The 18,214-nt window shown below is 50.0% G+C and overlaps 1 protein-coding gene across 1 annotated transcript; it reads left to right on the top strand.

The window, feature by feature from the left end:
• Window positions 1-5,000: 5,000 nt before the first annotated feature.
• On the top strand, window positions 5,001-17,462 carry LOC114030757 (zinc finger protein 420-like). The gene is made up of 4 exons (XM_027845628.1): window positions 5,001-5,201; window positions 8,525-8,651; window positions 9,119-9,214; window positions 15,223-17,462. Exons 1-4 carry the CDS (start codon window positions 5,166-5,168, stop codon window positions 17,367-17,369), a joined length of 2,406 nt encoding a protein of 801 aa, XP_027701429.1. The 5' UTR covers window positions 5,001-5,165; the 3' UTR covers window positions 17,370-17,462.
• The last annotated feature ends 752 nt before the right edge of the window (window positions 17,463-18,214 follow it).

The raw sequence follows: 18,214 nt of genomic DNA, 5'->3' as shown, positions 1-18,214 counted from the left end.
TTGCAGGCCTCAGATCCAGGCATGGGAATGGAGCCAGGGATGTCCTGATAGGTGGTGTGTGAAGCCGGACTCAGAGATGCCAAGAACCAGGCCTCTTCAGCGCCTTCCAAGTCTGCCCTCCCTCCTCCGGAGGAGCGGCCGAGGACTGAGTCCCTGCTGGCACAAAGGAAGCTCGTCTGGGTGAACGTGGGCTAGCGGGCCAGTGGGGCCTCTACGGCTGCTGCCATCCCCTCTGTGCGAGCTCTGCAGGAAGGGCAGGGAGGACTGAGGAGGGTCGAGGGACGCGCGAGGAGCTCTGTTTGGGACGTGTTTAGTTTTAAATGTCTGCTGGACGTCCAGTGTGAGCTACTGTTAACCACGAAAACAACTAATTAAAACGGATGTGAAACTGTTTTACATTTAAATGAACTGATTTTAATGGCCAAGAAAAAAAAATAGCACCAGAAGCAGGAAGGAATAAACACAGCAACAAGACCATGGGATTACGCAGGTGGGAAGAGGTGGCCATGAGTGCTAGGGCAAGGCCCAGGGCTCTCTGTCTCTGTCTCTGTCTCTGTCTCTCCCCTCCTCTTTCTCTCTTCTCCCTCCGCCTCCTTTCTGCCTGCCCACATATGCCCAAATCTCCCCCATCGTTAAAAATAGTCTCTTCAGATCTTACCATGCCTGCATCGAGGTGGCTCAGTGGATAGAGCACTGTGCCTGGAGTCAGGAAGAGCCGAGTTCAAATGTGGCCTCACTCACTAGCTTTGTGATCCTGGGCAAGTCACTTAACCTCAGTCTGCCTTAATCCACTGGACAAGGAAAATGCAAACCACTCCAGTATCTTTGCCAGGAAAACTCCATGGACAGTGTGGTCCGAGGGGTCGCCCAGAGCCGGGCACGACTGAACGACTGAGTGCCGATGCTTCTGCTAGCTCTCTTCCTATAGCTCTCTCCCCTTCTCAGCCAATCTCCTGGAGGAAGCCATTTGTACCCAATGCCTCCGCTTCCTGCCCTCTCACCTTCTTCTGGACCTTCTGCGGTCTGGCTTCTAACCTCGTCGTTAGACTGAAATTGCCCTCTGAAGTGATCCGCGAACAAACTGCCAGATCCGGCGGCCTTTTCTCAATCCCCGTTTTCCTCCATCTCTGCGTTTGGCCCTGTGGATCACCCCTTCTCCTCGCTCCCTCTTCCCTGGTTTTGGTGGTCCTGCTTTTCCTTGGTTCTCTCCATCTTCATCCGCATCAGGTATGCCCCAAGGCTCTGTCCTGGGTCCTCTCTTCTCCACATACTTTGTTACTTAGTGACCTCATCAGCTCCCATGAGTTCAATGTTTATTCCTGTGGTCTGTATATCCAAGCCCAGTGTCTCTCCTGACCTCCATTCTCCCCAGTCCATCTGCCTTTTGTCTATTCATGCCTGGATGCCGTATTGTCATCTCCAATCCAACATTCCTCCCACCGTGCCAAGCTGCCTCTGTCTGTGGAGGCCGCCATTATCCTCCCAGTTGCTCAGACTTGACACTTTCCTGTCCTCAGCTCTCTTCACCCTCCCTCACCCGACACATGTAATCAGCTTCCAAGTTTCCCACAGCAATCTCTCACGCCCCCTTCTCCTCACTCATGCGGCCACCAGGAAATCCAGGAGGAAATCCAGGCCCTCCTCACCTGTCACCTAAACTATTCCAATAGCCCCCGAATGGTTCTCCCTACCTCAACTCTCTTCCTTCCAATCTGTTCTCCACTGAGTTCCCAAAGTGATGTTTCTGAAGCTCACCTCACTTTCCTGCCCTCAAACCTCCAGTGGTTCCCTCCCACCTTTAAGATAAAATACAGACGCCTTTGTTTGGAATTCAAAGCCTTTATACTTTGATTCAAGTCTACCTTTCTAAGCTTGGCAATTACTCCTGTTCACAGATTTTTACATCTTTTTTTTTTAAACGAGGCAATGGGATTAAGTGACTTGCCCAGGGTCACACAGCTAGTGAATGTTATGCATTTGAGGCTGGATTTGAACTCAGGTCCTTCTCCAAGGCCAGAGCTCTAGCCACTGCGCCACCTAACTGCCTCCAAGATGTTACATCGTAATCAAATTAACTAATTTGTTTTTCCCCACAGATGGAATTATTTTGGACCACAAGCTCACCATTTATCAACAATGTGATGTGGGAGCCAAAAAAAATGACTAGAATCTTGGGGTATGTTAAGGGCATCGCTTCCACGAATGGGAAAATGAGCCTCGCTGCACTCTGCCCTTATTAGAACTCCTCCAGAGTACTGTGGTCCCTTCTGGGGGACACCATTTAAGAAGGACGTTGAAAAGCTGGACAGCCTTAGGAATGGAGCAAAGAGGCTGGAAAGGGCCTTGGCATCTTCCTCATTGAAGGATCACTTAAAGGAAATGGGCACGTTGCCACGGAGGAAGTCTTCGTTCATTCGAAGGGTAAGCGCAGAGGAGGGGTTAGCCCCCGAGGGCAAGTCTCAAAGAGGCCAGAGTGTGTTGGGTGTCTGGGAAAACTTACTGAAAATGAGAACTCCTCACTAGAACTTCTGCCTCCAGAGGTGGCTTCCCCACTGGAAGTCTTCAAGCTGAGGCCGGACGACCATTGATGTTGTTATTGTGGGGTCCTTTCAGTCCTGTCTGACTCTTCGTGACCCATTTGGGATTTTCTTGGCAGAAATACTGGAGTGGTTTGCCATTTCCTTTTCCAGCTCATTTTAGAGATGAGGAAACTGAGGCAAATAGGGTAAGTGACTCGCCTAGGTCACACAGCTAGCACATATCTGAGGTTGGATTTGAATTCAGGTCTTCCTGACTCCAGGCCCTGTGCTCTATTTACTGTGCCACCGAGTTGCCTGGTCCATTTGTCAGGGGTTCTGGGTTGGACTAGGAGGCCCCTAAAGTCTCTTCCATCACATGTCCTGTGTTGAGGCCTTGGCACTGGCTTTTCCCGGTGCCCACAGTACTCCCTCTCCTCACTCCCAGCTCTAGGACTCCCTGACTTCCTTCAGAACGTGGCTGAAGTGCCCACGACTGCAGCAGGTCTTTCCAGAGCCCTGCATCGCTGGATCTTCTTGAGGAAATCGCCTTTTCGGTGCCTCTTTTCCCAATCACTTTTCCAAATCTGGTTTCTGCCTTCACAAAGTCTTCCATTTGGCCTCTGTCTGCGCACACCACCCTAAGGCTTCCTCAGGCTCTCATCTCCTTGCCTCCAACCCATGCTCCACACAGCTGCCCAGATTATCTTCCTAAAGAACAGGTCTGACCCGTTCAGCAGGTCAGCACCCACTAACGCCCCAAGCTCAGGGTTTCCCTCTTGACTGCCGGACTCCTCACCACTCTTCTTAGAGGGCTCTCTCTGGGCTCTCTCCAGAGCCGGTTGCAGCCAGCACAGAGACCCGCATCTCCTTTGCACTGGGTGTGCCCTGAGCCTGGAACGCTAGCGCCCCTCCTGCTTCCTTTGGCGGCTCCCACGCCAGTCCCACTCCTCGCAGTCCATCGCACCTTCTCGCACCCTGCAGGTACCTAGGTATTTACTTGGTGTCTCCGGCCTTAGAATGTCAACTCGCCAAGGGCAGGGACTTGGCCTTTCTTTGTGTCCCTAGCACCTGGCACGGTTCCTGGCACAGAGCAAGTGCTTATTAAAAAGCGTGTGGACAGATCCATGGTTTTATTCCGAGAGAATATAAGCCCGTCGGAGGCAGTGTTTCCTTTTTGTAGTCGGAGGCAAGCGGTGTTTCCTTTTTGTCTCTGCCTCCGGAGCACCGCGGACAGCGGGCTGGACCTGCATTCCAATCCTGCCTCTGACACTCGGCTGTGTGACCCTGCGCGAGTCACTTCTGCTCATTTGTGAAAGGAGAAGGGTAATAACAGCTCCCACCTCATCGGGTTAAGACAAATGACATTGGGGCCGCTGGGGAAGAGAGCGCCGGCCCGGGAGTCAGGAGGACCTGAGTTCGAATCCGGCCTCAGACACCTGACACTCGCTAGCTGTGTGACCCCGCTGCCTCGAGATTACATACGTGTGTATGTACATACATACATACATACATATGTGCGCGTAGGTTACTGCCTTGCACGCTCTCCAAGAACCGCAAATGCTTTTTGGGGCCGGGTTAGGAAGGACTGTCACGTGGTGACCAGACCCCCCCCCCCCCACCCCCGGGGGAGGCCGCGATCTCCCTCGGAGGAGATTCCAGACCGGCGGATCCGGGAGAGAAAGGGCGGAGAGGGCGCCGCGCCGGGGCCACCCCGTGACTCAGTTTCCTCATCTGTCAAGATGGGACAGTTGGGAAGGCGTGTCTGCACGGGAGGGGCCGGCGCGTCCTCTTACCCCGCCCCTGCCAGGCCGGCAGCGGCTAGGACTACAACTCCCAGCACGACGTTCGCGACCCGCCCCGGTTGCCATAGAGACGCGGCCAGCGGTCCCGGGATAGAACGTCAGCGTCGCGGCCTGTGTGCGTCATTTCCACTTCCGCCCTCCGCGACCTCCGCGTTGGGGTCCGCCTGAGCTCTGCTGCGTCCGCAGTCTGTACCGGGGTCCGGGCCGAGCCCCGCGTCTCGAGCCGGGGTGAGTGGCTGCCGGGGGCGTGGGGGCCCGGGCCCAGAGCCCGGGGCGGGGGAGCGGCTGACGGGGTTCAGGGCTCCCGGCGCCTGGTTTCGAACCCCGGGGGCTGGTCCCGAGGGGAGGGGCTGGAGCATGCGCAGTCCGCCTCCGAGCCCTCGCGGCCCCGCCCCCTCCTGCGAATGGGCGCGCCCATTGGTCTTCCCCGGAGGGGCGCGGTCTGCGAGCCAATCAGAAGCGCCGCCGCTCCCAGCTGCTCCTCCCGCCCTTGGGCGTTCCGGGGCTCCCCAGGACCTCCGGCGCCGGGAGCAGGGAGCCGCCCGCTGCGGCAGGGGCCGCCCCGCTCCCGCCGGGCCTCCCGCGGTGGGCAGCGCGCCGGATTCCCGGCCTTTGTCGGGGTTCGGTGCAGGGCCCCCTCTTCCTGCCGCCTGCGCGAGCAGAAGCCTGCCGAGGGCAGAGGCTGCGCCCCGTTTTCCCCGGGAGCGCCCAGTGGCTGTAACTAACATTGCTTAGCCCCCGACGCTGGCGCTGACTGGGTCGCCCGGGCTCACGCTCGCCTTCCCCCCCGCAGCGCGGCCGTCTGATCTTCCTTCCCCGAGGCCGGAGCTCGCTGGACAACGGGATGGCCCCTGTGCCCCGGACAGCCTCGGCCCCGCAGGTGAGTCCACGTCTAGACCCCGGGAAGGTGAGGCCCCCGCCTCGCCTTAGGCTTGGCCGAAGGAAGGTCATCGGGGCGGGGCAGAGAGGAGCCGGGGTCAGGCGGCGTCAGACTGGCCTGGTGTCGGCGTCGGCCACGCGGACCGCGTGTCTCCTCCGTTCCTCCTGGTCAAGGCTCTTTTTGGTGACCGGATGGCCTTTAGCTGTTCCCTGACCAAAGAGGAAGGCGGTCCAGAGCGTCAGGGGGTCTGCGATTTCTCCTTGTGCGCTGAGCTTCTCTCCTCCGTGAGATGGCTTAGGGGGTGATGGGGAGGGGGCCTAGTGCAAAGCATGGGCCCTGGCGGGGGAGGGGGCAGGGCCGGGGTCTCTGTCCTGGAGATGAGCTGAGTGCCCAGACCCCAGGGAGGAGGAGGGGGATGGCGCCTGGAAGTTTGGCCGCGGGGCGCCTGAAAGTTTGGCCACGGGGCCCCTGCCAGACAGTAGCCAACATCACCTGCCTGGCATGGACCTCCTCATGCGGTCCGGGTCTGGAGCTGCTGAAGAGCGGTGGTCTCCCGAAGCCCGACCAGGACGGAGGCCTTTTCCCTGTAGCTGGAGCACCCCATTAGTGGCAAGGCCCCGGGTGCCCGGAGTGGTCGCAGACACAAAGAAAGGCAGGAGTCAAGCCCTGCCCTCTGGGGGGCTCCCGCTCTAACAGGGGAAACAGTGGGCAGACAACCGTGTCCAGACGAGCTCTGGACGGGATAAACTGGTGATTATCAGTAGAGAGAAGGCTAGAATTAGGCAGGGTTGGGCAAGGCTTGGAGAAGGTGGCATTTCAGCTGAGACGTCAGGGAAGCCCAGGTGGTAGCGATGAGGACAGAGAGCATTCTGGCGGTCAGGAGGCCGGGGTCACTGGATTACGGACCAGAAAGGCCTGGAGGCCAGACAGAGCCTGCGGAGGTGATCGAGGACGGGTGCTGTGGTCAGCCTGGGCTTCAGGATGACTGCTGGGGGCTGATGGAGGCCAGGCAGACCCCCAGCAGTTACTGCAGAGCCTAAGCGCGAGGTGATGAGGGTCTGCGGCGCATCCCAGAGCTGGTCGAAAGGTAGAAGTGACCAGGAGTGAGCGCTGATTGGATGCAGGTGTTAGGGTTCAGGGGCGAGGTGAAGAATTTAGGATGACACCTTGGTTTCACGCCTTAGTGCCAGGGGGGTGATGGAAAGTTGGGAAGGGGTCCTAGTTGTCTAGTAGGAGCTGGAGGTGGGGAGGGGAAGGAGGACAGAGGGATGGGGGCCAGGCTCTGAGCTCGCTGAGGAAGGGCGGGGAGGGTCCTGGGGTGCCCTCGGGGTCATCAGACGGCCGCTACCAGGCTCTGGAGCAGGCGGGCCCAGTGATCTCCAAGGAGGAGAGGTAGCTGGTGGGGGGGCTGGGAGGGGCAAAGGGGAGCCAGGCACAGCGAAGGAGCAGGCGGTGTGGAGGTGGCGGCCAGAGTGGAGCGATAGATGAAAGCGGGTTTGCTCCCCGTGGGGCTGACGGCCGTAGAGTGGGACGTCGTGGGGATCTCACGGTTCAGTATGTTTGTCGTTCAGGTAGGTGACCCCTGTCTGCCAGGGTTTGGCCTGGGATGGAGTGGAGGGACCTGGGGGGTGGGGCGCCCTGTGTAGCTGGAGGCGGATGAGGGAAGGGCTCCCTTACCCTCCCTCACGTGCTCTGTCTTGTTTGGCGCTGTGCCCCAGGCCCGGGATGCCCTGCCCTGCTGGCTCACTTCCCCAGCGTGCCCGTCCTGGGCCCCTGGAGGTTCTTGCTCTGAGCTTCGTCAAGGTCCTCTGGGGGTAGTTAGCTGAGCACATAGCTCTGTGCTCTTGGGACTAGGGATGCTTTGGTTTAGTCTTTGTGTGCACCGTGCCCAGCACAGTTCATGGCCCGTGGGGCCTGGGGCGGGCTCCTTCCAGCCTCACCACCTCCCTCTGCCTTCCAAGCCAAGGATGCCTTTCCTGCCTCTTCCTCCTTAGCTGTGGCTGTCTGGGTGCTTGGCGTGGGGAGGGAGTCTGGAATTTCTGTCAGCGGGGTCCAGGCCTGGAGCCCCCAAAGCCGCAGCTTCCTCTACTCTCAAATCCCGGAGGAGAAGCCCGAAAGCAGCAGCCCTTCCCCGGGGTCTGCGGGTGGGAGTTGCGCGATGGATCTCCATCCCTGTGTTTCAGTAGTACTGCTTTCCTCTGGGAGGCCCCGCTTTTACCGTCACTGTTATGGTCACGTAAATGTGTGGCTGACCGCTGGTCAGAGGAAGGTCAGAGCTGCTGGCCTGCCTTTGCCCGGCAGAGGCTCGGCCATGGGTGAGGCCTGCTGTCGTCAGTGCGCTTCTGTTGCTCAGAAAGTACAGGAAGGAAGACGTTTTGAAGATGCTTCAAAATTTCAAAACCAAATTTCTTGCGTTACCAAGACAGAATTATATTTGGTTTTTAATGGGGATTAAGAGTAGATTTGGAATAGCGATGGGGGAAAGGGGAGAGGGGAGTGAACATTGGTCAAGCGTCCAGTACATATACTGTGCTTAGCACTTTGCGCATATAATTTCATTGGGAGCTCCCAACCACTCTGGGAGACAGGTACTGTGATTAGCCCCTATTTTACAGTTGGGGAAACTGAGGCAAACAGGTTGAGTGGCTTGCCCAGGGTCATCCAGCTAGTACAGATCAGAACTCAGATCTCCCTGATTCTAGGTCCATGGCTGCTTCATAGGGTTGGGCTTTAGAGCTCTAATTTGATCAGGGCTTCGCTCGCCAGGACCAGCTGGTAGCTTCTCTCAGAGAGGGTCTTAGAGCACTGCCAGGGTCACACAGTCCATAGTAATCACCTGAACCTGGGTCTTCTTGACTCTGCTGCCCCTATTGTCTTGAATAAGAAACGAAGATTCAGGTAGAGCCTGGTGGTGTTTGCTGTGGTTGGAGCATCTCCAGTGTGCCGGCAGACGGCTGCCTCCCTCCTGCTCCTCTGGGGAGAGCGCAGGAGAGATGGGGGTTTGCGGGCCAGCTCCCACGTGCTCTAGCACCTTGCCTTTCCTAGGCTCACTTCTCCAGTCAGCAGAATGGGCATGATAATGAGTGCTGCACTTCCTGTGTCTCGGGGTCATTGGGTGGCGGTGCCTTGAAAGCCAGAGAGGGAAAGACCTGCCGTTGTTTTGTTGTTGAATTGGCATCTGGTTTAACTGAGGCACACAGTGGGTCCTCAGAGACTGACCTTTGAACACCCCGAAGCCCAAGCAACGAGCATCGCTCCCCACCTGTCCTGCGCAGAGGTAAGGGGTGGTCCGTGGATGAGCATGTCTGCCCTTGGTGTTTTAGGAGTCGGTGACCTTCCAGGACGTGGCCGTGGACTTCACCCCTGAGGAGTGGGGGCAGCTGGGCCCTGCCCAGAAGGAGCTGTACCAGGAGGTGATGCTGGAGAACTACCGGAACCTGGTGTGCCTGGGTGAGGAGGGGGCACCCCGGGACCCGGGATCGGGGTGGGGCTTTGCCTCTCTCTCAGTGAACGCTGCAGGTGTCTCGGGTGTTGCCCAGTTATGTCCCATGTAGAGACCACTAATGCAGGGTGTTGGGGCTCCCCAGGAGCGGCCTGGTTTTGTCACCTGGACACCAGACGCTCCGTTTGTGGAGCAGTTGTGGAGGATGTGTGCCCCTTGCTTTCTTTCTGCTCTCGTGCTCCATACGTCCTTTTGGCAGGAACTAGGCCAAGACGACGTGTTTTCTCTTTGAATCAGAATCTTCCCAGGGACCCTCTCCCCCTTCCCTTGCACACAGTGGAGAGCATATCTCAGAGGACCTTTGTTCCATCTTCTGGACCTGCCTTCAGGTTCCCTTTTTCCAAAAGAGACAGGGCTGGGATTTAACTGGGGCTTGGCTCTCTATTCCCAACCTGTCCTTGTTTCCAATGAGCAGGACTCAGCGTTTCCAAACCGGCTGTGATCTCCCAGCTGGAGCGAGGGGAAGCACCTTGGAGGCCAGAGGGAGGCGGCCCAGGAGCTGGCTCTGCAGGTGAGTGTTGGCGGTTCCCAGATGGCCGCCTCTTGTCCAGAAGGGCAGAGGCGGCCTGTCGTGAGCCCCTCTCCCCTTCAGCACCTTGGTTTGCCGACAGCCCTGGGGGACGGACTTTCTTCCCCAGTTTGAGGACAGACCTTCTGCCTGCCCTGCCCTGCCTGCCCGTGAATCTTTACTTCGTCCCAGTAACGCAGACACGTCCTGATTGTGCACTCTGCTCCCCTTGCCGTGTGTCCCATGGTTCAGGCTGCCCCCGGGCCGTGCTGGAGGTGGGGTGTTCAGCCCTAAGCTCCCCCCGCCCTGGACCTGCAGCTTGTTTTACCTTCACTGTTTGAAGCGGTGCTGCCGTGCAGACTCGTCGGGAGAGGCCCTTGTTTCCTTTCCCCGGTGCCCCTCGTCCTTGTCTCTGTGTGTGAGAGTCAAGATCAGCCCAGGGGCACAGGCCAGGCACCAACGGTCCTCGCGAACATTTGGAGTGCGGATGTCTCTGAATTTGTGCATCTCACGTTTGTTTTGAGTTCCCGCGGTTCTGCTTCACTCATAGAGCTCAGCGCCTTCTTTGATGAGGGCGCACCAGGCCGGACAGCACTGGGCCAGTGTCTCCCCTGTCTCCCCCTTGATTCTAACGTTCTTGAGAGCATCCTTGTATCGCTCCTTCTGACCGCCACGTGAACGCCTGTCCTGTGTGAGTTCTCTACACCAGTCTGTTAGGCAAGCCCGCGTTTGGCATGCAGACAACGTGGCCAGCCCGTCAGAGTCGCGCTCTATGAATCAGGGTTTGAGTGCTTGGCAGTTTAGTTCAAGAAAGAACCCTGCTGTCTGGTGTCTTATCCTGCCGGGTGGTCTTCAGAATCCTCCTAAGACCATTCACATGGAAGTGATGCCGTTTCCTGGCATGGTGCTGGTATATACTGCCCACGGTTCATAGGCATACGACAGTGAGGTCAGCACACGGCTCTGCAGGCCTTCGGTTTGGCAGTCAGTCTAATACCTCTCCTCTCCCACACCGTCCTTCAGAGCCTCCCAAAACACTGAGCCGGCTCTGGTGTGTCAGCCTCATCTACAGCAGGTGGAGGTAGTCCAGCTTCCCAGCCGTGCCGGGCTAGATTCAAATGGTACAGTAATGTTTTCTCCTAAATCCCACAGGCCGGTAAACTTTTCTTGCAAGACAGAATTGGGACTAGACCCATAACTGAATGGAAAGCGAACTGAGCTAGCTCATATTCCAGTCATAAGATGAAGTCATTGTGGTTCACTCACTTACCAGTTAACCACTTGTCCCCATCCTCCCAATTCCTCATTTTCTCCCCTTTTGATTTATGGGGGAGTGGGCAGCTCACCGCCCCCATGGATCAGTTATCTGTACGCTAAACCTATATGTTTTTTCATAAATTCATAGTCAGAATTACATAAATCAGGTTTCAGGTTGAACTACTTGGCTCACAATGGACCAATTTTGAGAAGGGAGATTTACATATCACCAAGAAACCAAGAAAACGTAAACATTAACATAAACACCATGAAACAATATACCAAAGCAATCCAATAAGGATCGTCAGTGTTAATTAATATCAAGTCTCCTTGTATCCTAGTAACCCCCTCCCAATATCCATTTAATCAGCACATTTTGAGGCCCAGATGTGCCGGGCAGTCGTCTGGTCCCTGGAAATCTTCTCTTGGACATTCTGGAATAGACCTCATTCCCAAGACAGCTCTGAAAGGGCTGCTGTTTCTCTAGTTCCAAATAACTTTTAGAGATTTCAAAATTAAAATCTGCCAGCAACAAGACTGAATCCAATTTAGTACAGTCTCTTAAATTTGGTTCTCCAATCCTGAGACTACAGAGAATTTTGATTTTTATATACCACTTATTTTTTATCTTTACCTAAACCTTATATCTGATTTAAGAAGCTTAAAAAAAAATTCACAAGGGTCTAAATGAACTCTCCTCTCTTTTTAAAATTATCAGACAAATACTTCAAAAGTGGGGAAATAATATCACTTTCTTTACAATTATCAGTACAACTTTGTACATAAAATCTTTAATGCAGTTTTGAGAACTTACATAATCAAAGCCAGAATTTCTACAATAGATATATTTGGAAGCCAGTCATATACATATACATGTACATGTACATATATGTATACATACATACATATATATGTTTCTTAGAGAAAATAGTCTAATCCTTTTGTCTTTTCAATATTTAGTGTTCCATTTAAGTAGAAAACTTTTTTTTTTTTTTTTTTTGCTTTTTGGTGAGGCGATTGGGGTTAAGTGACTTGCCCAGGGTCACACAGCTAATAAATGTTAGGTGTCTGAGGTTGGATTTGAACTCAGGTCCTCCTGACTCCAAGGCCAGAGCTCTATTCACTGCACCATCTAGCCGCCCAGAAAACTTTTACATTACCTCTTTATCTTACTACTTTGTCTAATTCTCCGTTTAGGAGGACGTCATCCTGATATTATAATTTGACCACAAGTACAGATTAAAATTATAAGATTTTTCACACTTGCATCCTATTATAGTAAAGAGATGTTCCAGTATCAATCTATTAATTAATAGATTTAGTATTGTACTTAAAAAATTTCTACTGCTCAGCCTACCCTGATTATAGAAATTTGCTCTGAAAGGAAAAGGAGGGACATAGTTTTGTAACAGTGTCAAGACTTATCCCCTGAGGTGCAGCCAGGGGGTGCAGTGGAGAGAGCCCTGGCCCTGGAGTCAGGAAGACCTGAGTTCAAATCTGGCCTCAGACCAGACATTTGAAATTGACACTTACTACCTTTGTGACCCTGGGTAAGTGACTTAACCCCAATGGCCTTGCCAAAAAAAAAGACTTGTGTCCTCAAGGGCACAGACTGACCTGACAGAAAACTTAATGGGGAAAAACTCCCTCACCTCTGTTTGATTCCAGGCATGAATCATATCTGACAGTCAATCATGTAATCACAGGGTATCAAAAACAAGTCAGAGGATTAACCTGGTGGGAAAATTCCCTGTTTAAAAAGGAAACAGCATAATGGGTAAACTGAGTCAAGAGGCTCCTGCCTTAGGCTGTGCCAGGGTCTCCCCAAAACTTTTCCCAGGGACAGATATCCATCTTTAACAGTTCCCAGACTGCAGCACCTGCCATTTTCTCCTATTGGCTTCATAACAATTCAGACAACCATCCCTGTAAAACAAAACAGTAGTAAATTATAGTCCCAAAAGTTTTTACCTCAAATAGCAAAGTTTCACTAATCACAGCCTAGAGCTTAGATATTATTAATTTTCTCATGTTTCCCTAACAGTTAACATTTCTTTTGTCTTTTACTTAGAAATTAAAACTAACCACATTCTGGGGTTTCAGACATTGCAAATTCCTGATAGTTGACTCATATTAATATATTGAAGTTATATCTTTAGTAAAATCACCCTGTACATTTTCATAATTTTCATAAGTGATAACCAAAAATTTTCAATGAAAACTCATTATTATAGTAAACTTATTATCTGTTTTAAAACAAAATATACCCCATTAAATATTTATGTTTTCAAATGTCTGTTTTTTATCACATTCTTTTAACAGCTCAATTTATAATCTAACAGCCTCTGGATAAAAAAAGAAGTTGTTTGTCTAACAGTATTTCTGATACAATGGTCTCTCAAATTTCATAATGTAAGAGAATTTAGAAATACTAAGAACATATACAAGATCATGTATTTAAAATATGAAACAAAGCTTATACCAGTTAGATGACATCAATTCAGCTGAATGCATTTCCAAATTAATCCCATATAAAAATCATTAATCTTATTATGTTTGTTATTTTATACTAATAACATCTAAAACCCACTTTAGAGTTTTCAAGGAGGGCATAATTACATTCAATTAAATCACAACGATAATAATAATCAACATAGAGTGCTTACCATGTGCCAGGCATTGTGTTAAGCACTTCATAATCACAATATCATCTGATCCTCACAACAGCCCTGGGAGATGGATACCATTATTATTGTCCTTTTTACAGGCCCGGCAACTGAGGCAAACAAGAGACAAGATAATTTAAGATCACACAGCTAATACCTTTCTGAGATGGAAATGTAACTCAGGTTTCCCTGCATTTTTCCAGTATGTTTTTTTTCCAGCACCTTTATTTGAGAACCTGATCTGAGATGAGAGGGGTTAATAAGGTCAGGACAGGGGTCTCTGATTTAAACAATCTTTTCTCTTTTCATTGTCAAGGAAGTGTTAAGTTCAAGTAAATTTAAGCTGCAAACCACAGGTTTTTTTTTTCATCCCTGCACCTGGGCTTGCTTTCAAACTAGTTGCCTTCATTACACTAAAATAATAGCTCCGTCAATCTGCAGGGGGGTGAATAATCTGTTATTTACCCTTAAAACTTTTACAGAATTAAATTCTTATTTTTCCTTAAAACAAATTCTGCAGTGGTACCCCAAAACTCACTGAGATATTTCAGCATATGTTGGTAAGTGAAAATGATTAATCTCTAAATCTCTTAATGATTAATGTCTAGTCTCCAAACCTCTAAAATCTGCTAAGATGTTTTTTTTTAGCAGTTCTATACACTTTAATTATCTGACTTTATTTCTATATTTCCAATGTGGCTGAAATGACAAGAAAAAAAAGTATCTTGCAAATTATTTCTTTTTAACCTAATCTCCCCCTGAAAGCCCGAAGTGGGAGTTAGTTTGGCTTATTGGGACAACCGCTTCAAGTAGAAAACTTCATTCATCATTTCCAGCATTCTAAACTCTTTGTCTGCAGCCTTTTAGCAGTCTTTCTGACTGGCTGCATTTTCTGTCTAAAAATCTTTCCAAGTAACAGAATCCACAAACACTAAACAAGATGGTCTTACAGGACAAAAATGTTTTCTGGAAAGACGGAAAAAACAATCAGACAAACACACAGTTGCTAGCCTTAACTTTTTCACTTTGCAGTAATGAAAAGAGCCAAATTCGAGCCAACAGAAGTCACCCATTAAACCGCCTGCAGATTTGTGTCGGGTGTCCCGTAATTCAGTTGTGTGCAGTCTAGGCATTCCCGCAGAATTACTGTGGGAGCCCCCGGGTACCAGGCTACCAAAAACCTATCCGGGGGGACCCACAGGTAGTTACTACTGCTGGAGCCCTTCTTCCTTTACTTCCTTTCCTGGGGGAAAACTTATGAAAAAGCCTGTGGAGTTAGGAAGACCTGAGTTCAAATCCAGCCTCAGACACTTAACACTTACTAGCTGTGTGACCCTGGGCAAGTCACTTAACCCCAGTCACCTCACCAAAAAAAAAAAAAGCCTAATGACCCCAGGCCCTGGCCCAGACTTACTCTCAGCCTAAACCACTGCAATCCCGGGGGCAAAAAGTTAAGTTGTGACTCTTCAAGAAGGACTTGTTTTCTCTAAAGATAAGAAGAGCAAAATCCTTGCATTTCATTCCTTCTCTGTGTTGACCTGAAAGTGGCTTTTTTGTGATTTCCACCTATTGTCTTTTATAACCATGGAAGAAACAGGTGAGCTTTCACTGTGTTTGACAGTGACTCTTTGGGAATGTCACTGCATCAGTCTGGTTTTCAGTCGTATCATCTGCAATGTGTAGCAACTGATGTACAGCCACCAATAACGAGGTATAAACTGTACTTGGGGTTAATAAAATATGTGACATCACATTTTAAGGTATGTGAAACACTGTCTTATAAGCACTATAAAGCATTAGGTTTCATTTTCATTACTTACATTTTTTTAAAATATTTTTTTCTTGATGGAATATGCAACACATCTGAAAAAACAGTAGAATAATGGAAATATGTTCTGCATGACTGCACATGTATAATCTATCGCAAATTGTTTGCTTTCACAAGGAGAAGGATGGGAGGGAGGCAGAGAATTTGGAACTCAAAATTTTTAAAAACACATGGTAAAAATTGCTTTTACATGTAATTGAGAAAACATTTAAAAAACAGCAGAGGATAGAGAAGATAATTGCAGCTTTTATTTCTTCCAGATTGGGGGATGAGGCATGAAATCAAGGAGTCGGCCCCACAGCTGATCCTCTCTGTGGAAGAATCATCTGGGAAAAGACTCACAAGGAATGGTTCCTACGCTTCCAAGTTGGGAGAAGCCTGGGAATGGGATTCCACGTTAGACAAGCAGCAGAAGAGTGAAGAGACGTGTGCTAAACAAGTAAAGATCAAGCCTCCCAGTAAGGTGAGAGGCCATGAATGTAATAAATATAGTAAAAGTTTTAGTCTAGGACCGGTCCTTTTCCCACAGCAGCGAGTATCCATAGGCAAGAATCTCGATAAATATATTGCACATAGGAAGAGCTTCAGACTGTATTCAGACCTAAAAAAATGCAATAGAATCTCCTCAAAGAAAATACTTTCTAAATTTAAAGAATGTGGAAAGTCCTTTAATCATAATTCAGACGTTCTTGAAAATCATCAAATGCTTGCTGGAGAGAAGAAACCTTATGTATGTAATGAATGTGGAAAGGTGTTCCGACAGAGCACACATCTCATTCTACATCAGAGAATTCATACTGGAGAGAAACCATATGAATGTAGTGAATGTGGAAAGGCCTTCCGCCTGAGCACAAGACTTATTGAGCATCAAAGAATCCATACTGGAGAGAAACCTTATGAATGTAATGAATGTGGGAAGGCATTCCCCCAGAGCTCAAAGCTCACTCGACATCAGAGAATTCATACTGGAGAGAAACCTTATGAATGTCATGAGTGTGGGAAGGCCTTCTGTCAGAGAACAGGACTTACTCAACATCAGAGAATTCATACTGGAGAGAAACCTTATGAATGTCATGAGTGTGGGAAGGCCTTTCGCCAGAGAACAGGACTTAGTCGACATCAGACAATTCATACAGGAGATAAACCTTATGAATGTAATGAATGTGGAAAGGCCTTCCGCCAGAGAAAAGGACTTACTCAGCATCAGACAATTCATACAGGAGAGAAACCTTATAAATGTAATGAATGTGGGAAGGCCTTCCGGGATAGCTCACAGCTCATTCGACATCATAGGATACATACGGGAGAGAAACCTTACGAATGTAATGAGTGTGGGAAGGCCTTTGCACGAAGCACAGAACTTACTGTACATCAGACAATTCACACTGGAGAGAAACCCTATAAATGTAATGAATGTGGAAAAGCCTTCCGACAGAGTTCACAGCTCACTCAACATCAGACAATTCATACTGGAGAAAAGCCTTATAAATGTAATGAATGTGGGAAGGCCTTCCGCCTGAGCACAGGACTTATGGAGCATCAGAGACTTCATACTGGAGATAAACCTTATGAATGTGGTGAATGTGGGAAAGCCTTCCGCCATAGCTCACAACTTACTAGGCATCAGATGATACATACGGGAAAGAAACCTTATGAATGCAATGAATGTGGAAAGTCCTTCCCCCAGAGCTCACAGCTTACTCAACATCAGATAATTCATGCTGGGGGGAAACCTTACAAGTGTAATGAATGTGGAAAGGTCTTCTGCCAGAGCTCACAACTTACTCAGCATCAGATAATTCATACTGGGGAGAAACCTTATGAATGTAATAAATGTGGGAAGGCCTTCCCCCAGAGCTCACAGCTGACTCGTCATAAGAGAATACATACTGGGGAGAAACCTTATGAATGTAGCGAATGTGGAAAAGCTTTCCGTTTGGGAACACAACTAGCTGTACATCAGACAATTCACACTGGAGAGAAACCTTATAAATGTAATGAATGTGGGAAGGCCTTCCGCCTGAGCAAAGGACTTATGGAGCATCAGAGACTTCATACTGGAGATAAACCTTATGAATGTAATGAATGTGGGAAGGCCTTCCGCCATAGATCACACCTTACTCGACATCAGTTGATTCATACTGGAAAGAAATCTTATGAGTGTAATGAATGTGGGAAGTCCTTCCCCCAGAGCTCACAGCTTACTCAACATCAGACAGTTCATACTGGGGAGAGACCTTATGGATGTGGGAAAGCCTTTCGATGGAGCGCAGGACTTGGTGAACATCAGGGTATTCATGCAGGAGGGAAGCCTTATGAACTCGGGGAGCCCTTCCATCGTGGTTCACACCTTACCCAGCAGTGGAGGATCCAAACGGGAGAGAACCTTTATGAATGTAATGATTGAGGGAAAGCTTGCCTGCAGAGTAAACACCTCACTCAGTATCATTCATACAGGAGAAAAGAACCTGATGACTGAGGAAAGGCCTTCCCCTGTAGTACGGGTCGCTGACCATCCGGAATGAATAGGAAGAGGATTCTCGCCAGAGCTACTGAACTAGTTCAGAACAGAGCTAGTGCAGAGTTTACTGAACGCCAGAGGAATCAGACTAAAGAAGGACCCTGTAAACGGAGCTTCTCCACTCTTTTGGTGTTGCGGACCGCTTCGGCAGTCTACTGAAGGCTATGACGTCTTCTTAGACCTATGCTTTTAAATGCATAAAATATGTGGGTTACAAAGGAAATGAATTACATTGAAATACAGTTATGAAAATGGTTTTTTTTAAGTTCGTGGACCTCAGGTTAAGAGCCCTCAATATAGATGAAGCAGATACATATTAATTCCCTTTGGTAGTTGTTTCAAGCTATTTCCTCTCAAGACCCCAGGCACCTCCCTCCTTGATCACTGTAGGTTAGTGGTGACTTGAGTCTGAGAAAATATAATCCAAGCAAATGCTTGTCAGTCTGAGGCCTAAGACCCCAAACCACCTCCTCTTCCCTCTCCTCCCATAAATCCCTTACCTCCTGGTATAAATAGTGCCTGGGGCTCTGCAGAGAGCAGTCTTGTGTTGGTCTCCTGCAGTCCCTTCTCCCCCACGCTAATGGGGGTGCCCGCTATGCTGTGTCTCCTGCAATCACCAGCCAGGCCACAGAGGCTTCCCAGCTCCACTCCCATCCTTGAACCTGACCAAAGCTTCCCAGGTGTGACACCTCCTACAGTAGCAGCTCCAGGTCACACCACGGCAAGTTTTT

The sequence above is a fragment of the Vombatus ursinus genome, unplaced genomic scaffold (genome assembly GCF_900497805.2).
Source record: "Vombatus ursinus unplaced genomic scaffold, bare-nosed wombat genome assembly UNPS02015012.1, whole genome shotgun sequence".
NCBI classification, from domain to species: domain Eukaryota; kingdom Metazoa; phylum Chordata; class Mammalia; order Diprotodontia; family Vombatidae; genus Vombatus; species Vombatus ursinus.
Note: the sequence above shows the minus strand (reverse complement) of the source record. Positions and strands in the feature narration are given on the sequence as shown.